This window comes from Terrapene carolina, unplaced genomic scaffold (assembly GCF_002925995.2).
Source record: "Terrapene carolina triunguis isolate 2854851 unplaced genomic scaffold, T_m_triunguis-2.0 Scaffold26, whole genome shotgun sequence".
Taxonomy (NCBI): domain Eukaryota; kingdom Metazoa; phylum Chordata; order Testudines; family Emydidae; genus Terrapene; species Terrapene triunguis.
This window is the reverse complement of record NW_020664377.1, coordinates 3,322,923-3,344,752: the sequence shown is the minus strand read 5'-3', so window position 1 is coordinate 3,344,752 and position 21,830 is coordinate 3,322,923. Positions and strand designations below refer to the sequence as shown.

General features: G+C 41.8%; 1 protein-coding gene across 1 annotated transcript in view; it reads left to right on the top strand.

The window, feature by feature from the left end:
• The window catches only part of LOC113406360 (amine oxidase [flavin-containing] B-like), a 47,796-nt gene extending 41,868 nt beyond the window's left edge, over positions 1 to 5,928 (top strand). Inside the window, exons 12-15 of the mRNA XM_029911295.1 lie at positions 966 to 1,063; positions 2,874 to 2,985; positions 4,726 to 4,788; positions 5,674 to 5,928. Of these exons, the coding sequence (XP_029767155.1) occupies positions 966 to 1,063; positions 2,874 to 2,985; positions 4,726 to 4,788; positions 5,674 to 5,829 (429 nt within the window). The 3' untranslated portion in view covers positions 5,830 to 5,928. The remainder of the gene's footprint in view (positions 1 to 965; positions 1,064 to 2,873; positions 2,986 to 4,725; positions 4,789 to 5,673) is intronic.
• Positions 5,929 to 21,830: the final 15,902 nt, after the last annotated feature.

The following is a 21,830-nucleotide window of genomic DNA, read 5'->3' as shown; positions in this document are numbered from 1 at the left end:
AAAAAAAAAAAAAAAAAAAAAAAAAAAAAAAAAAAAAAAAAACGGCCGCGCCGCCCTAGGATTGGGCGGAATGCCGCCTCCTACAAGCTGCCGCCCCAAGCACCAGCTTGCTCGGCTGGTGCCTGGAGCCGGCCTTGGTCTCATCGTTGCTCCCTCCCATAGCAACATCTGCTTTTGTTTCTTTCTGTTTTTCCCTTCCTAGTAAGGGGAACTGACTGTTAGGGTTTTTATGCTCTCCCAGTTTCTGAAAACTCGTTTGCTTTATATTATAAACATCCTTTATTTTATTGAAGGCAATTTTAGGTGGTTGAAATGTTTAGATATGAATCACAGTAGCATGCCATTTTACACATAGCTCCCACATACTGTATTGCACAAAAGTGGCATACTTTGCAGACTCACTGTATAAGAACATAAGAACAGCCATACTGGGTCTGACCAGTGGCCCATCTAGCCCAGTATCCTGTCTTCCAACAGTGGCCAATGCCAGGTGCCCCAATGGGAATGAACAGAACAGAGCAATTGAGTAATGTATATAAGTAAGGATGGGTTATGGGGGTCCTTTCCAGTCGTGATTTTGGGGCCTTAGGCAGCCTGGGAGTAAGCAGGTGCAGTTATACTGAATACAATGGGAATTACACCTGCTTACACCAGGGCTGAATTTGACTCCATGTTGTCTCTGCTGCCTGAAGCACAAGTCTACATAAACAAGAGAATTAGGAGGATCCAGTTCTACGGTGTCCAAATTAACCAGTAAAAAAAGCCAGCAGTGTCTGAAGTTAAGGCTTATGTCTCATCCACTTTGCATTAAGAGACTTGTTAAATGTGCTCATCTCTAGTCAGGCATTGTAAAGTAATACAACAAATCATAAGCTATTCTTCACTGCTGTTTTCTCAGTTCTTGTAATAGCTTCATCCTTAGGGGTTTTTCCTCCTTCTGAGGTTTCATTAACTCTGTTTTACAGCCAGTGCATTATGAAGAGAAGAACTGGTGTGAGGAGCAGTATTCTGGCGGGTGCTACACAGCTTACTTCCCACCGGGGATAATGACACACTTTGGAAGGTACAGTGTCTCACTAAGGGACTCAACAACAGAAAGATAAGAATGATCAGATAAATATCCTTTGTAAGGGTCATAAGTCCTCTGTGAACAAATTTTCTTTATACCTGGAGTATTGCTTAGGGAATACTTCAAACAGCCTTGTAAAATTTTACTTCCCCACTTGCCTGGATTAGGTATTTTTGATGGATGAGTCTCATTATTAGTATTTTCACTTTCATCATTGACTATAGGGAAGAGTAGGTGAGTAGATTGCTTGATTGTTTGGGGTGGGGGGAGGGGGGGTTGTTTTAATTTGTGTGCCCAAACTGGTAAATTTTCATGACAACTTTGCTTTTCAGATTTGGGATTGGCATTACCATTTCCTTTGTGTGTTTTAATATATTTTATTGGTATTTTAAAAATAAAGTAAAAAAGCCTGATCCTGTAAATATTTATGAACATGAGTAACTTCAGTGGACTGTTCCTATTAGCAGACAGGGCCTAATGCAGTAACTACTGTGCCACCATGTATTGTCCTCCCCGATTCAGGTTTTTGAATGAAAACAAGAGTGACCCCAAAAAGCAGCAGTGGCTGACCTGCCTGTTGCCATTCATTTATGTTCAGTGTGACAAAGTTCCTCTATCTTGGTGGGTCCTGCGCTTATTGGCAGATTTTTCTTGCCTCAGAGATTCACCATGTGGGTTGGGGAACAGCCCAGAGACCTTCCCCTCTGGGAGAACCCACAGTCCAGATCAATTGGGAAGTTTGGGGGGAACCCGGGCCCGCCCTCTACTCCGGGTTCCAGCCCAGGGCCCTGTGGACTGCAGCTGTCTATAGTGCCTCCTGTAACAGCTGCATGACAGCTACAACTCCCTGGGCTACTTCCCCATGGCCTCCTCCAAACACCTTCCTCCTGGTGTCTGATAATGCTTGTGCTCCTCAGTCCTCCACAGCACACCCTCTCACTCTCAGCTCCTTGCACCTCTTGCTCCCAGCTCCTCACACTCGCACCACAAACTGAATTGAGCTCCTTTTTAAAACCCAGGTGCCCTGATTAGCCTGCCTTAATTGATTCTAGCAGCTTCTTCTTAATTGGCTCCAGGTGTACTAATTAGCCTGCCTGCCTTAACTGGTTCTAGCAGGTTCCTGATTTCTCTAATGCAGCCCCTGCTCTGGTCACTCAGGGAACAGAAAACTACTCATCCAGTGACCAGTATATTTGCCCTCTACCAGACTCCTGTACCCCACTGGTCTGGGTCTGTCACATCAGTTAAGTGCTCTGGATGGATCCCTTTTGAAATGTAAATTTCTGCAATTCTAAACTAGCTAAGAGCACTAAAGAAATCCTGATTTATGACCATATAGTGCCTTCAATTTTTAAAGTAGACAGAACTTACTTTAAAGTAGATGATTGCAGATCCCAGCAAAGCTATATGATCCAGGAAAGTGTCATGGGGGCTACAGCATGCCATTCAGAGTGCTAGCGACTCCATCTTTCATCTCTAGAGTCTTGGCTATGATAACAATGAGAACAAGCCTTGTCTCAGTCTAGTTCTCATTTAGACTTCCATGAGCCCCAGAATCACACTCAAAAATAGCATTAGCAGGATTGCAGTAATACTTTCTGAGCCTTTAGAAAACATAAGGAGCACCAGGAAGTGTCTAACGTAAGAAATGTAATGAAAGGCTGACTATCCTAATGGCCTGCTGCATTGCTAACTCTTAAGTGTTGATTGATATTTAAAGCACCCTTCTCCTGTTTTTTACCCAAGGAATTTTGTCATGCTTTCCTGATCTGGCTGATACGACTTGTTTTTGTCCATTTTAAAGGATCATTCGCCAGCCAGTTGGTAGGATCTACTTTGCTGGAACAGAGACAGCTACTGAATGGAGCGGGTACATGGAGGGGGCTGTGCAGGCTGGAGAGAGAGCAGCTAGAGAGGTACAGCCCCACACTTATGGCATGCTGCATTGGGAGAACATTTAAGTGTGTTTTGCAAAATCAAGGCTGAGATTTTCAAAGCCATGTAAGGGATTTAGATGCCCAGTGGGAATTAATTTTAAGGAAAATTCAGTATTGCCAATCTCAAGCATTTAAAAATCATTAGATTGGATTAAAAATGAGATTTGAAAAAAAATTAAAATTGGGTTCTTTTTATTTGCAATTCCATTTTTGAGCCTTTCGGAGCACCCAGGTCATGCTTTCAAGCTTTCCTCTGCAACCGTGAGGGCTAGACATTTAATTTTTTAAAGCTGAGATTCTTACCTAATCATGTGTCTCTAGGAATTGGAGCTGTAAGCTAAACATCAAATACTGTCAGACTTGCAATAAAAGGACAGGAATTGGCAACAATGGTGTCCCAAATCCCATAGGCAGCTTTGAAAAGCTCAGCCCCAAAGTTTATTTTCAAGAATGATAGTTGTGCTGCCGGCCTGGAGAACAAGTTAGGCCCCGTGCTCGGTTGATTCTGAATAATGATGATTCATAGGAACATACACACTTCATTGTCTGTAAAAATGCCATTTTCCTAGCTATTTTTGTAAGCATTGTGGTTTATGGGCAGATACACTTCAACAAAAGAAATCTCATATTTGTTTCATAAGAGGTTAAGGGGTCAGCTTTGGGATCTCATATGAGGGAGGTAATCAATAAAGTATCGTCATGTGTCAAGTGATGCAAGCATTAAAGCAGAACCTCTGAAGAGCTTAGACGTTGGGCAACAGGAAAGAGCTGTATCCTGGGAGTGATGTATACTTAAGAATCAATCCCCATAACACTGTTAATTGTGCTAACTCATAGATAGACCTGCCAATCATCTTAGATCTGTCTGAAATGGGACCACATCTCAGGAGACATCAGATGTTGTTAATTCTGCAAAGGACTGGGATAGAATAACAAGAAATTAAGATAGCCACATTATATTTTGGAAACATGCGCATTAAAAAAGTAATGTTCACCTCATTGTGAATCACACTCTCCTCCTTGGTTCATGTAACCCTAGAACTTTCTCATGTCCACCAATAGACACCAACTAGTTTTTTAAAAATAAATTTTGCATTTCTGGCACTGAACCCTAGTCTCTCCCTCCCTCACATGACCTCGATCCTATTCCTGTGTTGGGGCAACATTTTTCTAAATTAGCTTCCAATACATTTTGCATGTACCTGTTTTACATCTACACGTCTTGTGCACTACTTTGATGTCAATTTTATAGGATATGGCCCACAGATTTGTGGTTAATATGAGGCCCTAGTTCAACAAGATCTTTAAGCCTGTGCTTAATTTTCAGCCTGACTGACTTCAGCAGGACTACTCACATATGAAATTAGGGATGTGCTGAAGTACCTTGCTGAGTTAGGGTCTGAATGAGTTAAGGAGGCTCCTTCCACTCCTTCATCCTGAACCATTATTTTTCTTTCATAGAAAAACCACCATCACTCACACTGGAGTGATTACACAGTTAGGAAAGAGGTGCTTCTCTGGGAGTATGTCAGTAAATAACAGCCCCTCCAAGCAAACTGATGTGCAAATATCAGATTTTCTGTTAAATCTGAATACACACAATCTTATTTGCTAAGACCTTATCTTGATTATAGCAGCATCAGCTTAGACCAAAAACTGAAAGCCAAATGTTTTGCCCTTTAAAAGAATGAATGGAACTGATCAGTTCTTTATTTTCAGATACTGTGTTCCATGGGGAAAATCTCAGAAGGTGAAATTTGGAAGTCAGAACCAGAATCAGTTGTAAGTTTTCCTTCAGTTCCTGTGAACTTCCCTTTGATATTAATGATGAGATAAAATATGTGTTGCCTTTACGTTCATAAATGACAGCTACAATTACTATTCTACTGCATGCCAAAACTGTCCATGGATACCTGGGAACATGACAGGTACCCAGAGAGGGTTGAGGGTGTCTAAATACTCTGTAAATGTGGCACAGGAAAGAGTATTCAACTTTTAATAAGGCTAAAAATCTGTAGAGGTATCTTTTACCATGCTTACCTTAAATTGATGAGAACGCTTTGGGCCTCGTATTTTTTCACAACCTATTGTAGTTTCAGAAGCTTTTCAAGCTCAGGTATATTCATTGCTCACAGCTACTTTTAATTGCGCTGGTTGAATTTTTTTTTTTTATTTGGATAAAAAATTTTGCTGAAATTTTGATGAGAAAAATAAGGAACAATTTGATAAAATTTTGGCAAAAAATGTTTCCTGCCTTTTAAACAGCTCTTCTTTTTATTGAAGTGAGTACAAGGGAATGCAAATGGCCAGTCTTGGTCTCGTTCTTTAAAATATGCTAATTTCAGGTTTTAGGGACCCTCAACAAACATGTCCTGTTTAATTCGTTTTCTCAAGTAGAAGCTATCTACCCTGTTCTGGTTGTTTCCTGATTCATCAACAGGGCATTAATAGCAAAAGAGTGCCAGACCTTGCCTGAATATAATATACTTCTGTTTAAAAGAGAAAATATGCATCTGAAGAAGTGGGTTTTTACCCACGAAAGCTTATGCCCAAATAAATCTGTTAGTCTTTAAGGTGCCACCGGACTCGTTGTTTTTGTTGATATTTATATTCTCCCTTTCATTGCGGAGGTGATCCTGCACTAATACTGAATGTTCTCCCTTCCAGGATGTCCCAGCCCGGCCAATCACTACTACCTTTTGGGAGAGAAACTTGCCATCTATACCAGGACTGCTGAGGCTGGTTGGATTTTCCACTTTCTTCACTTCAGTGGCTGCTGTTGGGCTATTTGCCTACAAAAAGGGGCTGCTAGTTCAAAACTGAGAAAGGTGCCAGCACAAAGCTGCGTACTTGTTGTGTCCTTTTTCCAAAGTTTATTTTGACGTGCACTTATCTGTCTTCAAAAGCAGATCAGGACTGGTAATGGGGGTGGGGGAAAGTAGAGATGCAACTTTAGAGTGAGGATGAGTGAAGGGGCTCAGATAAGGTAAGGAGCCCCTGAACATTGACCTATTTTTAGCACCATCATTTGAGGTTCTGAGACAGTGGTGGGCAACCTGCAGCCCGCGGGCTGCTCGCGGCCCATCAGGGTAATCCACTAGCGTACTGCCAGACAGTTTGTTGACATTTGCACAGCTTCCCGCAGCTCCCAGTGGCCGCGGCCGCACAGACGTGCTAGCCGCTGCTTCCCTCAGCTGCCATTGGCTGGGAAGGGCAAACCGCAGCCCCTGGGAGCTGCAGGCAGCTGTGCAAATTTAAACAAACTGTCTGGCGGCCCATCAGCGGATTACCCGGACGGACCGCAGGTTGCCCACCACTGTTCTGAGATGTTCCACTATGTGTTACTTCACTTTGAGTTTCTATCCAGGTCTGCAAAGGAAAATGCCAAAATACCGTGAGAAAACTGTTCTTATGATATTTTCAGCCTTTTGTACACTTGTATCTGACCTAACCTGAACTCTGAACATTTAAAGGCACGCCCATCCCTAGTTATAAGTGGAATATTGCCACACTCATGTTCTGGAGATCTAAAAGACTTCAGTTGTAGCTTAAAATAACTTTTGAATAAATGCAAATTGCAGGTGAGGGCCTTTTAATGTATTTTTTCCCAAAATGCCTCGAGCCCAAACAGCACTTACAAAAAAATGTAAGGCTAAATTTTGAAATTGTTGTTTCAAACTATGTGAGTGCTCATGAGTTTGTCAAGAGTATAATTCCCCACTTTACATTTCCAATCGCATGTTATGGACTATGGACCCAGTGGCACAAAAGAGGCTATAAAGGTGTCTTAAGTGGCCTCTTGAGGATTCCCCCAGTCTAGCGGCTCTACAGCACCCTTATCCTATGTGGGTTCCATGAGTGCCAGGGATCAAATTAACCCCCCTGTTGACCCCAGGGAGCCATGAAGTAACTTTTCTGCACCCTTGTCTAAGCTTTTTGGGGTAGGGGCTCTCTCTCACCTTGTGTTTGTAGGGTACAGTGGGCCCTAGATCTCAGTTGGAGCCTACAGGCACTACCATAATAAGTAATAACTTTGTCCAGTGTTGAAAACAGCTTATCTAGGCCAGAGAATCTGAGCTAATGTCTACACATTTCCCCAACAATTAGTCCGTGAAATATAAATGGAAATCTCTAAATAACATTTCAATATGTATTCCTTGGAATTGATGTTGTGTTGAGGGGTGCACCTGGAACTGCAAGGGTGATTTCTCTCATGTTCGGCTCTACAAAAATAAAAAAAGCCCCTGCTCAGCTTTGCTTCTTGATTCACATCGCTCTAACTTGGACTCTTTTATATGCACAGTTAATAGAGTTTTCTCCATCACACCTATAGTCATCCAAGATGTGACCTGCCTCTCAGTCCTCTGTATTTCACCTAGGAGGAAAGGTTATTGCAGTTCTGTTCTTTCTAATATAATTTCCAGAAGAAAGGAATCTTACTACTTTACCTTAGCACGATCAGACTTCATTATTTTTTGTAAAAAAGCAAGACAAGGTAAGAGAAGAGCTTGAAAATCCTTCCAAATCATTACGCATCCGAAGAAGTGGGCTGTAGCCCACGAAAGCTTATGCTCAAATAAATTCGTTAGTCTCTAAGGTGCCACAAGTACTCCTGTTCTTTTTGCGGATACAGACTAACACGGCTGCTACTCTGAAATCTATAAAGCTTTTTAGTCAGCCATTCTTTCACGAGATCTTGTCTTAAGCTTTCAGGTCTGTGACTCCCTGAGTTTCAGCCTGCTAGCAAAATGGAGTACAATTTTTTTTCTACCACATCTCTAGTCAGATCTAGTTTTCACCTTCTGTGTACCTTTGAAAACTATATTATTAAGAAATGTACAATCCTGTAGTGGGAGGTTTGGAGTCCTATGAGCAAATTCTCTGCTGGTGTAAACGGACACAGCACTACTGACATAAGTGAAACACTGAGCTACCAACACTACAGTATTTTCAGTTGTCCTTTTCTATTCAACCTTCAGTCAAAGGCTTTCTGGCATTACACTAATTAATACAAAGCTATTATTCCATGCTACATTGAATGCCATTCTAACTATGCTCCATAAAATCTTCTCTTGGTGATATTTCACACTGCTTGGCTCGCAGTTTTATGAGGAGAAGGTCTGAATGATTAAGCACAAGATCGTTGCTTGCCCTACATGCTTGCACAAGGGAATGAGGGGGCATCAAATGTCTTGCGCAGGCTACCTGCATCGCAGCTCTCAGTGCAGAAAGGAGAGCGGCCTCTGAGGAGTCACTACTCCTCCTCCAGCTCAGGTGTGCAGAATAGGGATGGGAAAGGTGGAGCCTTGACTAAGCCCCACAGCAAACCAGTCAGCATAGCTGAGGCAACATGAAGAGAGGGAAGTAATCTCTGTCTGGTAAAGGACTGGGGCAGATTACTTCCCACTGGAGTAAGGGAGGAGCAGGGGACTGAATTGTGACTTTCAACGTCTGCCCCGGGGCAGTGCAGCTACACACTGACTGCCCCTTGCGCATGGTAGACTGCTAAGCAACAACCTAGTCCTGTGCTATCAACTCCAAATCCATAGGTCTGGTGGGAGACTTCATGATCTAGCTAGTCAAGATTTTGTAGGATCTTTAAAACAACCCCCCTGAAATCAAGATTAGGAGGACAGCTCATCAGCAGGGTGTTAACTGTAAAAGGGTCAATTGCTAAACTATGCAAAATGCAATAAGCACTTCCACATCAGGAGATAGAAATGCAGTACAAGTCCAACTGACATTCCCTAAATTTTAGTAACTATTCAGGGGGTTGAATCACAAAGAGATTAATTGGAGCCCTGGAAAGCTTAAGCACGTACCGGTGCTTCTGTCCTCCCTGTTTTGGGGCCTTTGAAACAATGTACACAAGAATAAAAAAATGTGCGGTCTGCTATACGCAGAGTGTCACAGTTCGGGTCAACTGCACCTCTGTTTCCTCTTATTGGTTCAGCAAGTGTACCCACTCTTAGGCTTCCTTCCCCATAGCCATTCCCTTTCTTGGGTGGATAGCTGTGTCTCTATCCCTCCTGACTGGGGTATTTCCAGGTTGAACAGTTCCCTGCCTTCACTGTGATATTCCCAGCAAACAGCAGTCTGCCCAGACAGGCCTGCTTACTGTCTCTTCAGAGACTAATAATACAGTGATTGCCAACAGCTAGAAGTTACTACACAGCACGTCCTATGCAAGGCTCTTTTACTCTTAAGGTAAAAGCACTTCAGAAAAAACACATTAAAACAATACAAATCTCCATGCATACTGTATGATCTTACCAGAGATCCCCTCCTCCAATTGTCTCCAGCATGATTTCTAGCAAGTGAGTCCTTCAAATCCCTCAAAGGAGTCTCTTTTGTGGGCACAAGTTCACAACAGCCTCAGCTCAGAACTAGCACACTCATGTGGTTGGAGGTCTTTGAACTGGAGTTTTCAGAAGCAGGTAGTCAGTATACAATTGGTTTCTCTCCCCAATGCCTAGTTTCAAAAGGATGGATTTGAGGTGGGTCATTTGCATTCCCCTCGCCCCCCAGGTATTTCCTAGGAAATCCACTTAACATGTATTGTCCCCCAAATCCTTTGAAGTTTCTGATATATCTAAGAGATTACCTTAATCCTGTTTTCCTGCTAAAGGAGTTCCATACAACCCACAATAATACACAAACATTTGCATTTTTAATAGAATGAACTCCAGAAGTGTTGAACTTAATTCAGTAGGGTTTAGCTTGATTCAGTTAAGTTTGTCTAGGACATTGCCATAAGTGTCACACAGACACATTGCACCAAATTCTTCTCTCCTTCTCCTTTCAATGGAAAGTCATAGGTGTAATTGAGAGCACAATTTAGTCCAGTGCACATAGAATTCTAAGAGATCTAAACTGGTCAGCCAGCTGGAACTATTTTGAGCCTATTTGAACTTTTTGCTCCAGTTGATGTTGATTTAAACTAACTGCAATTGCACTGCAGTAAAACATGGAGTGAGGCAGGAAAACAATGATCTCAATCAGCAGCTGGGGCATACATAAGGCAGAGAAATTGTATAGTCAGCTTCATGTAGATCTTCAAGGCCAGGGTCTGATGCCCTGGGCTCACGCTTAGTAGTACTTTATTCTGCTCATGGTCCCATTGAACTACTCATGGAGTTGTTGTCATTGTGGATAAGGGTATCAGAATCTGGCTCTTAGATTTCATTCTGTGTCTTTGAATTGTGATAAAATCCAAGCTGCTGGTACAAGTGTGTGTTCTCACATCAGCCTTTGAACTAAATAGGAGAATTCTTCAGATGTCAAGTTCTTGAAGTCAGAGGAACAGGGTACAGTGTAGTAGATGTGACCTTTCTCACTGTGTCACACAGAGAAGCAGTTGGATAGGGTACTTCTGAGACCTATTCTTGTAGATTGATTTGTTATCTATCCCATGACTCCCCTACTTCGACCAATTCATGTCTCCGGGAATTGATGGGGGTGTCGTCTACCAAAATGAAATGATGTTGATTGGCCTTTGGCTTGATAGCTTTTGCTGGCTCCTCCTGCTTTAGATTCTAATCTGCTTTACCTGGGCACACTGGCCTGGTTTTTCATTCTTGACAGTCAGACTCACTGGAAAGCACAGCAGAGAACAAGTTTGGTTTTTCTTCTTGGCTTTTAACAGCTATCTATTCACAAGTCCATCCTGGCACCCAGTGACCTTTCAGGATCTCTTACGCGTTTACTTATCTCGCCGTCTCTCTCTTTCTCCCCACTCTGAAGTTGGCAGTCCTCTCAGGCTCACAGGCAGCTCACTGGGAGATTTTTTTCCCTAAAAAGGACAGGACTGTAAGAGGAGCTGAGCAATGTGAGCCATGCAAACACAGCCAGCAGAGGAGAAAATACATCAATGAGAGCAGTTGGATGTAAATCGCTTCTCTTCAGTGTTCTACAATCTGACTGAGGCTAAACCCAGTTGTACTTTGTTAGTAACTGATGGCTTAGATTTTTTTTTTTCAAAAGGAGTAGTGGGATGCTCAGCATTTGTGAAAAATCAGACCTCTTATTAGGGGCCTAAATACAGACAGACAAGCTTTAGTTTAGGCACCCATTTTAAAAAATCTTGGCCTGATACTTATAAGTTTGACAGTGAAAACATACTTAACACACAGTGTACTGCTACATTTGTGGAATAATAATAACAGTGCCTCATTCTTTCCATCAGTAGATCTCAAAGTGCTTTACAAAGGTCAGTCTCAGTAGGGCTGAATGATTTTGCTGCCAAAGGTGTTTGGGGTATGAGTATTGGTGCTATCCTAGAAACATTTGGAAGGACTGGACAGGGGAACTACTAGTGAGGCTCCTAAAGGCAAATAGCTTTTCTTCATGTCCAAAAGTTATCCAGCTTTTTCTCATGCGCTGGCTAGAAGTTTCCCAGTCAAACCAGCATGTGTTGTGTCTCATAGAAACAGAGCAGTCAAGTGAGGGAGAACTGATTTGGATAAAATTAGAACTGGTCTGAACCATCACCAACACTTCAACCCAGCTCTGACTTTTCATGAGCATGATTAACTTTTTATAAAGAATTATTTTTCACTGCTCTTAAATTCTTGGTTTCCATGGAGAGTGGAAATTGAAATACTAAAAGAAAGGCAACTCTCCTGATCCTTCTGGCCCAATCAGAAGTAGGAAGCACTTGATAGCTCATGAGAACTGGATTCCATGAGATTTCCGGCCCCATTTTGCAGACTTACGGTGTTTAGAATGAAATGTTTGTATAAACACTTGAAGTTGTTGAGTGTTTTTTTTTTCATTCTCAAACCTCTCAGGCTTTTGAAATATACTAATTGCCGCTACAAATTATTGTTGTTACGATTAAGTTGTGCATCCTAAGAACACTGTGTGATTAAAGATAAGTGCAGTCAGTTGTCCTTTTGTTTATTAAATATTTTATGAATAAAATTAAAAGTGACTGTGTATGTATGTACATCATGATGTCATCAATACATTGATCAGATGTGGTTACAGAATCCATGCCCCTTTGCACACATGGAAGGAACTTAGCACTAATGTACCTCTTTACACTCATTCTAACAGACTGTTAAAGGAAAGAAATTTGAAAATCAGGTTTGAAATGTGATTATCAGTGTAGTATTCTTAACTGATCGATGTCTAATGGGAAATATGCCCCCATGAAAAATCCTTCACTGTACTGATCTAATCAAATGTATTATATAAACTGTGATGGTCATAATTTGTATTCTCACATATATTTTTGATGATCTTAGGGTGTGTTTTTAAAGGCAGTGTACTTGTTTGTATATTGTATCTATAACTATGTATTAATGTGACTGGTTTCAAAGCATGATATGTAAATCATGGCAGCCATAGTATTTGGTAGTGATAAAATTAAAAGCCACTTATACATGTTACTCAACAGTACAGTAAAGTGAACAGTGAGAGAAAGCACAAGATGTGCTGGTTCATTCCTTCTCAACACAGACCCAGATTCAAGAAAGCACCCTATTCAGGATAGCACTTAAGCAGGTACTTAAGGTTAAGCAAGTGTTTTCCTGATTTAGGGCCTAAAAGCTGGAAGACAAGCTAGTGACTTTTATTACACGAATCATGGTATTTCCTAAATGGGACAGTGATGTTAATTAAGGCAGAAATTATAGCGGTCCAAAATTCTTACCATTTTATTTTCTCAGATGAAAGCAAATCTTTACATCTGAGGAAGAAAGTACTGTATACCTCCACCGAACATTTATGTTCAAAAGGAAATTGGAAAGAAATCACAGCAGAAGTGCCAGTACCTCTAGGCAACAACCAACAGTGCAGTTCAAATGTAGATTACAGTGCCCACAAAATAGACTAGGCCTGTGGTTAAACAGAGTAGCATTCCCTCTAGCATCTCCACCTCGAGACCATCTTGATTCTGCAACCCTCTCTCTAATGAAGCTAAAAGTAAAATAGCCAAAGTAATTTTGTTTTCAGAGTATCCCCACAGTCAAATAGTTTTCACAGCTTATAGTTTGTCTCCTGTGGTCACATGCAGGACAGTGTCAGTCGTGTCTGTCTCTGTGATTTGAAAATAAAAATGACTTCCCTTTACAGGAATAGGGATTCTGTGCGCGTGATTCATTTGTGCCTTAACTAATGGTAGCATCTTCTAAAGTGCCTCGTGTTGGCTGTCTCACTTGGTTCCCTTCTTACGTTCCCTTTTCAATAGGCTCTTCAGATATTTTTATCTATAAGCTGTGAACCTTTTTTTTTAAACATAATCTAGAATCAATAAATATTGTTCATCTCAAACTTGAGTGTGTGCATTTCTTTTGTGAATCCAGAAACGTGCTTTTGATCTCTGTGTGACCTTGATTATTATTTTGTGGTAACACAATATTTCATACTAACATTTGTGAGAACTTTGACATTTGAGAACTTTGTAACGCTGTTGCAAAAAAAGCAAACATCATTCTGGGATGTATTAGCAGGAGTATTGTAAGCAAGACTCGAAAAGTAATTCTTGCACTCTACTCCACACTGATTAGGCCTCAGCTGGAGTGTTGTGTCCAGTTCTGGGCGCCACATTTCAGGAAAGATGTGGACAAATTGGAGAAGGTCCAGAGAAGAACAAGACAAATAATTAAAGGTCTAGAAAACATGACCTATGAGGGAAGATTGAAAAAACTGGGGTTGTTTAGTCTGGAGAAGAGAAGACTGAGAGGGGACATAACAGTTTTCAAGTACATAAAAGGTTGTTACAAGGAGGAGGGAGAAAAATTGTTCTTCTTAACCTCTGAGGATAGGACAAGAAGCAATGGGCTTAAATTACAGCAAGGGCAGTTTAGGTTAGACATCAGGAAAAACTTCCGAACTGTCAGAGTGGTTAAGCACTGGAATAAATTGCCCACGGAGGTTGTGGAATCTCCGTCATTGGGGATTTTTAAGAGCAGATTGGACAAACACCTGCCAGGGATGGTCTAGAAGATAATACTTAGTCGTGTCTTGAGTGCAGGGGACTGGACTAGATGACCTCTCGAGGTCCCTTCCAGTTCTATGATTCTATGATTTCTAACAAAATGCAGCCATGTAGAGCAGAAAATAGCACGTGGGGAAGACTTGCTCTGAAAAAGGAGGTGACCTATTGTTTAAAATGTAAGAAATGGTCAAAAATTCCTAGGAATATTTCAACTATTTATATTCATTATTTTATTATATTCTTTATTATTTATTAATATGTATTTATTTATTTTTATTATGGCTGTGTTTAGAGGGTCCTACTGATATCAGGGCTCTATTTTGCACGTGGTAAGAGAGATTTCTTGCCCCCAAATGCTTACAGTATAAATAGACAAGACACACAAGGGGCTCAGGAGAAAGCGAGGCACAGAGAGGTGAAATGACTTGCACAAGGTAACACAGAGCAGGTCGGTGGCAAAGCTGGACAAGGTCTCATGAGTCTCCATCATGTTGGATTTACCAGGCTATGATTAACGGACCAAATTATTTTCTTCTCTTACATAGTCAGAAGCAATGGAGCTGCCTGGGTACGAGTGAAAGCAGAATGGGGTTAGAAGGAACATTTGTTTCACGTAAATACAACCTATTAACATTTGAGTTGTTATAAAGCTGCGTACGGAAATGCACCACATGGATACAATACTGGTTTTACATACATAACATTCAGTAGTTCAGTGTTTCATATAGTTTGAAAAGAAACACATGTGCCACGAATGCGGATGATATGCTCAACCAGGGCCGGCCCACAACATTTTGGCACCTGAGGCGGGGAGCTCAAATGATGCCTCCATGCCCCCTCACTTGGGCCAAAACTTTGAAAGGTCTCAATTCTGCCTTCTTCCTGTTCTACTCCTCTCATGGTACTGCTCTGCTACCTACCCCAATAAAGGAGAACTAACAACTTAAAATGCCTTGTTCAAAAATTTTAAGTAACATTTAATTTTCAAACTCCTGAACAGCAAATGTAACTTTTCTTGTCTGCATAGTAAACACTGGCATTTTTATCTGTTTGAATAATCGAAGTGGTGCTTTCCGTGCCTTCTTGGTTGCAAAGATTTGAACTGCTTCCTGAAGGTCCACAGTCTGGGCCAGCTCATGCTCTATTGAGATGGTTGCAAGGCCGACAGCCTCTCCTGTGTCATTGTGGAGTGTAGATGTGTTTTTATTAACTTCAGCTTGAAGAAGCTGTGTTCTTCACTGGCAACTGTTACAGGAAGTGTTAGAAGTATGCGCAGAGCAACAAAAGCATTTGGAAAGAGGGTGATCATCTTATTTGTGCACATATATTCCAGAACAGCCTTTGGAGCTGATCCTGCTGAAATGTATCTGGAAAGGGTTTTCAGTTCATCACCTAAATCACTCACATCAATATCATGCATGTCATCATGTGTCAACACTGTCTCTAGTGCTCTGCATTGCTGGTGTAGGTCTTCTTCAGGTATAGTGAAGAGTTTTGGAATATCATACAACATCCCAAAAATACTGCTGTATTCCTTGAGCTGCATGAAACGTTCTTCAGCTGACTGTATTGCACAATCTAGCACCTGGTTAAAGAATTCAACTTTGAATTGTTGTTTGGGGTCTCTTGTGGGATTATCCCGTGCCTCGTAATCAAAATGTCTTCTTCTTCAGTGACTCTTGTATTCTTGAATGGGTGGGAAAATAGCTTCAGTGTGAAGTTCCTCCACCATCTTCTGTGCACTCTTCAGAACGTTTTGAAATCCCTCATCTGACTGGTAAGACTGTAGGTATGACTTTGCTTTGTCCAGTTATTCCATTGCTCCAGATATATCAAGATGAACGCCTTGGAGTCTCTTGCTTACAAAATTTATTTCAAACAGTATGTCATGCCATAACACTAAACCACACAGAAAATTGAAGTTATGTATGTTTCTGGTGATTCCATTTCCCTCTGCCACTGTTCTCCCACAAACAGTTCCTGTCATAGCATTATCCTCCATAATAGCAACTATGGCATCATCTATCTTCCCAATTTGGTGTTTGATAGGCTTTATCACCTCCACTTGACTTTCCCATCGTGTGGCACTCAGTGGTTTCAGTGTCAGAGAGGATGTTCCCAGATGTTGCTTCAAAATTTGCCATTGATGAGTTGATGCGGAGAAAAATACATAGATACTTTGAATTACATTAAAAAATTCAGCATCCTCACTAGAAGCTGATGCTGCATCACTGACCACCAAGTTCAATGAATAAGAACTGCATGGGACAAAAAAAGGTTGAGGGTTTAACTCTCGGATCCGTGTCTGCACTCCTCTGTTCTTTCCTCTCATGTTGGCAGCATTATTGTAGCCCTGACCTCTAATGTCAGCTATCGCAATTCCTGAATCTTCCAGCTTTTTAAGAAGCACATTTGTCATACCAGCTCGTGTAGTATCATCAATGTCAATAAATTCTAGAAAATGCTCTCTGACAGTCACCATTGCAGGGACATTTTCACTAGGTTCTCTTGTTGTTGTTACAAAGCACACCATTAAAATCATTTGTTCCATATGGCTGATGTCAGGTGTGCAGTCCAGAATAACAGAGTAATATCTTGCTGACTTCAGATCTGCCACAATCTTCTGTTTGACTTTTGTTGCCTGTAACTATATGATCTCATTTTGAATTGTTTTTCCAAGGTAGTGATGTGTGTACATTTATTGGGTGGTGACTCTTCTTAGATGCTCCTGGAGTACAGCATCAAACTCAGCCATCAGCTCCACAGTTTTAAGGAAGTTTCCATTGTTTGGCACATACAGCTGATCTGAAGTGCCACGCAGTGCTAGGTTTTGGGTAGCAAGCATTCTCACAATGGCAATGAGCCTTTTCAGAACATTTTGCCAGTAAAGAGACTCTGATGTAATCTTCTCTTGATGCTGATCATCTATGGTGGCCTTTAACCTTAGTCTCATCTCAAGCTTTTTCCACCTATGGAATGCTCTCTGGTGATTTGCTGCCTTCTCATGGCATGCCAGATTTCTAGCCAGATTTTTCCAGTCCTTTGTTCCTGGAGAACCCAATGTGGCTGGAACATTAGACTGGAAGAGTTTGCAACAAAAACAGTATGCAGCATTCTGGGTTTGTGAGTACATAAGCCATGGCCTCTCCACTTTGTCACCATTGGGGATTTCACGCCAGTAATGTGTTGGATGGAAACTTCTATTTTCATTGTCTTTGGGGAACATGAAGTTTTTCACTTGCTGTGGCCCATGCAATACAAGGAAGTCCCTCAGGCTACTGCTCAAGTGGGTCCACAGTCCTGGATCATCTAGACTTAAGGAACTAAACTCAGCAGCAGCTGTTTCTTGCGCCTCCACCACAGTCTTCTCTGATCTACACTTTTCTTCAGGAATGTGCATGGTTACATCCATTTGAGATGGAGAGATGGATGCTGCAGTAGCTGCCAGGTCACCTGCACTCTGACTAACTGGAAGATCAGGCATCTCCTCACCACTCACATCGTCACTGGGGCCGGAAGGCTCACCGTGAACATTTGCGTCTGTATCTCAGGAGAGTCCTTCCTGCTTAGATAGAAAAGCTTCCTTTGCTTTCTTTCTTTTTCTGAATGCTGCCCCAGAGGGGTGTTTTCTTCTTTCACTCATGACTGCTGTTCTGTGCCAGCTATAGTGGCTCGCAACACTCAATTGAAGGGGACAAATAAGCAGGCTGGTAGCAGGGCCAGAGTGAGGGAAGATGTCAGCGTCTTAAGGGCCTAATTGGCTCCTACTACTTCAGTTGACTGCCTGTTCTCCTCAAGTGGGTTCAGGGAAGCAGAAGGAAACAGGAAGCTCCCTGAGAAGTTGGTGTTAATCAGTCCTGACTCCTGGGGTGCTAGAGAGGTATATAAGAGGCTCCTCCTCCTCTCTTTCCCTGCAGCTCCTGCTGCTTTCTGTTATTCCCTCTCACTTTTTCTCCTACCTGTCTGTTATGTCTCTTGTGCCCTCCTTCCTCCAGCACAGCACTCCACCATCTCTGGGCATCTAGAGCACAGAGAATACATATGCACCAGCAGCAGACACAATTTTCTAAACTCTGGGTCCTAGTGCCCCCCCCCCAGTCTGGCACCTGAGGCAGCCGCCTCAGTTCGCCTCATGGTAAGGCCAGCCCTGTGCTCAACTGAGCCAATGAATGCCATAAAAATGTATGTCCAACAAGAACAGACCTGAGATCATCAACACATTTCACACAGGCCCCCAAATAGTTAAGAAATGGTTCTGACTTTCAAGCATTATACCCTTGGGTTGGATTACAGCCAGCTCTTTAACCCAGTATCAAACCGCAGAGGCAGCCTGTCCCGCTACCAAAGTGTTACTTAAATATTTCATTTTTATTTAAACATCAACATGTAAGTCAAGGAGACACTGTCAGTGGGCATGTCACTGAATAGTCTTCATTGTTTTCATCAGCTCTTTCCATTGAAGTGTAGGAAAAATTGCCCTAGATGCTATAATACAGTAGAATAGAGGCCTGCACGGGACTATTTTGTTAATCGCGCTTCCAACCCGCCCTGCAATTCCCACCCGCTCCCACATTGTTTCTTGCATTTTTATCCCGCTCCCACACGCAAAACCTTAGATCCTGCAAATCCCGCAAGAGAGACAGATGCCTCCATGTTACTTAAAAAAAAAAGCCCAGTCAGTAAGTATATATATATATATGAATGGATTCAGACACAATTTTTACCACTTAAAGAATAAAACAAATCTTGCTTTAGCCATGTAAAAATACATTAACTCATCATAATAGACATCAGTTCTCTTTCTATCCCCTGCTTAAATTTAAGTATTAAAAACTTTATTTATAAAAAAAGAAACATTTGCTTTATCTTGCTGAAATTCTATTTAAGAGAAACTGATGAGAGCTTTAGTGTTTTCCCGCAAATTATCACAGTCTGGTGTTTTTTGCCCTGTCCCACCTGCAACAAAATACATTTTACCAGCTCTCGCGCTCATGGCAGTGGGTCCTGCGGGTTCCCCGGGATCCCAGTCCTGCTGCAGGGCTGTACAGGAGAACTCAATTTTGTATAGCATCAGTAGAAGGATAACTAATTAATAACAATCCATTCCTGAGAAACCAATTAACGAGCCTTCTCAAGGTTGAGGGGAAGCTGGAACATCTCTGCATGTTTTGTAAATTATGCTAGTAAAGACACCTGTAAACCTATCTGGAGAGTGAGAATGAAGGCCATTCTCCACCTTGTTGAGGTCATAATTATCCTAAGCTGCTAAAGTTACGCCTTTAAAACAAATTCCTAAAACATGTAGGGGGCTGATTCTGTTTTTAGGATTAATTCCCCTGAAGCAAGTGGAGTTAGACCAGTATGAAAGCTGGGTAAATGAGAAGAGAAACTGGCCCATAGTTTTAGAGAAAGCAGAGTAAACCAAACATTGGCCAGAGACAGAACAAAGGCATAAGTAAAAGTCCACTGAAGTCAATGGATGACTTTCCATGCATTTCAATTGCCTTTGAATCAACCACTTAGAGAGAGAGCCTGTAAGAACCTGGCACCCAATCCTAGAAACCCTTATTCGTCTGCTTAATGTTAATTATATGAGAAGTCCAGTTTTGAACTGGGACAAGGAGGAGAACTAGGCTCCTGTGGACCACTAACAAGTACTCAGCAGACCTTGGTTTGTGAACAGTTGATTTCAGGTGGCAGTGGCTTATTTTAAATTTATGATTTTTTACTTGATAGTGGCCCTTTAAAAAAATACCTCAAATGCTTCTATAAGTGCCACAAAATTAATAGTAGAATAATTCCAATAATTGACCTTTCAGTTGTGTTATGTAGTGTGCCTTCCGTGAGGATATGCTGGTGTTGTACAGTGTACCTTCTCTGATGGATGACATTTCTGTGCTATACATAGGGCCCTACCAAATTCACGGTCCATTTTGGTCAATTTCATGGTCATAGGATTTTAAAAATCATAACTTTCATGATTTCAGCTATTTAAATATGAAATTTCACAGTGTTGTAATTATAGGAGTTGTGGGGGGGGGGGTCGCCAGGTTATTGTAGGGGAGGTTGCGGTACTGCTACCCTTACTTCTGCGCTGCTGCTGGTGGTGATGCTGCCTTCAGAGCTGGGCAGCTGGAGAGCGGTGGCTACTGATCCGGAGCCCAGTTCTGAAGGCAGAACCACTGCCAGCAGCACAGAAGTAAGGATGGCATGGTATGGTATGGTATTGCCACCCTTACTTCTGCGCTGCTACTTGCACAGCTAGGCCATCAGTCAGCAGCCGCCACTGTCCAGCCGCCCAGCTCTGAAGGCAGCAGCACAGAAGTAAAGGTGGCATGGTATGGTATTGCCACCCTTACTTCTGCGCTGCTGCTGGCTGGGCACCCGGCCAACAGCCGCCACTCTCCGGCTGCCCAGCTCTGAAGGCAGCGCAGAAGTAAGGGTGACAATACCGCAACCCTCCCTAAAATAAATTTGCGACACCCCTGCAACTCCCTTTTAGGTCAGGACCCCCACTTTGAGAAATGCTGGTCTCCCCCCATGAAATCAGGGTAAAAGCACACAAAAGACCAGATTTCACGGGGGTGGAAAACCAGATTTTATGGGCCGTGACATTTTTTTTTATAGCCATGAATTTGGTAGGGCCCTAGCTATATAGTGTACCTGCTCTGTGGGAGGATATCTCTGGACTATATAGCATATCTGCTCTGTGGGAGGGCATGTCAGTGCTATATAGAATATTTGCTCTGACGGAGGATATGTCTATGCTGCATCGCACACCTGTAGGCGGCAGTGTCTGTGCTATTTAGTACACCTGCTGTGAGGATATGTAGCTGTCTCTGAGCCCTTCAGTCTCCAGAGCTGCCATGCTGGAAGCTTTAGCCACTCTTAAAATCTTTCATTCTTTCTTTCATTATTTTGTAAAGATCCTGGGAAGATTTTTACACACTGTGTTTTATTAACTTCTTGTCCTCAAATATTTTAATAATAACAACTGGGATTTTCAAAGGGACCTGAGGAAGATAGCTACCCAATTCCCATTGAATTTCACTGAGATTTAGGCTCTAAATCCCTTTGGTCATCAATGTCATTTCATTTTAGATGAGTAGACCCTTGTTTTTACAAAGAGTGACGCATTTGTCTGACCTATGCCAAGAAAGAGTTTGAGTGAATAAATGTCAACTTCATTTGCTTAGAAACTTTATTTCATTGAACTTTAATATTAACTCTGTGTGTGGGCTGGTAAACACAATTTCCATACAGCAAATGAAAAGCTGTTAAAGAAATAATGGAGCCAGGGAGTGGCTATGCAGCAGGATACACAACTTTCAGGTGATTAGGTTTGTCAAGTGGATCTGCAAGTCCTGTGTTCTGATACCATTAGTCGCTGCACCTTGGATGTAGTTTAATGGTAAGGGGGGGGTGGGGAATCTAAGCATATTCATAATGCACTAAGGCAGTCCTGTCAGCTGTCATGCTGTTGGCTTTCAATTTGCATGGCTCTAAGTTGTAAGAAAACACTTTTCACAGCAGTGGTGCACTTAGCAGAAATGACATTATAATTTTAGATGTGGAAGTTAACATTGCAGAGCTGAAGCATTCAAATGTTCCAATGGATTTTACAGTCGTTATTCTAAACACTTGAAATGCATGATCATGCTTAAACAAAATCAAGTGTGACAGCTATTCTAGCTTATGCTTCCCAGTTCAGTCCAGAGGATAATGAAAATATTAAACTAAAATAGAAAGCATGTTATTTCCTACACATTTCTTTAATAAGTAGCACAGAGCAGAAGCTGGGCGAATCCCAGTTTTGTAAGAGGTGGTGTACTCAAGCAGAAATGTTCCTGTAACCCAAACATGACATCAGAAGAACTCCTCC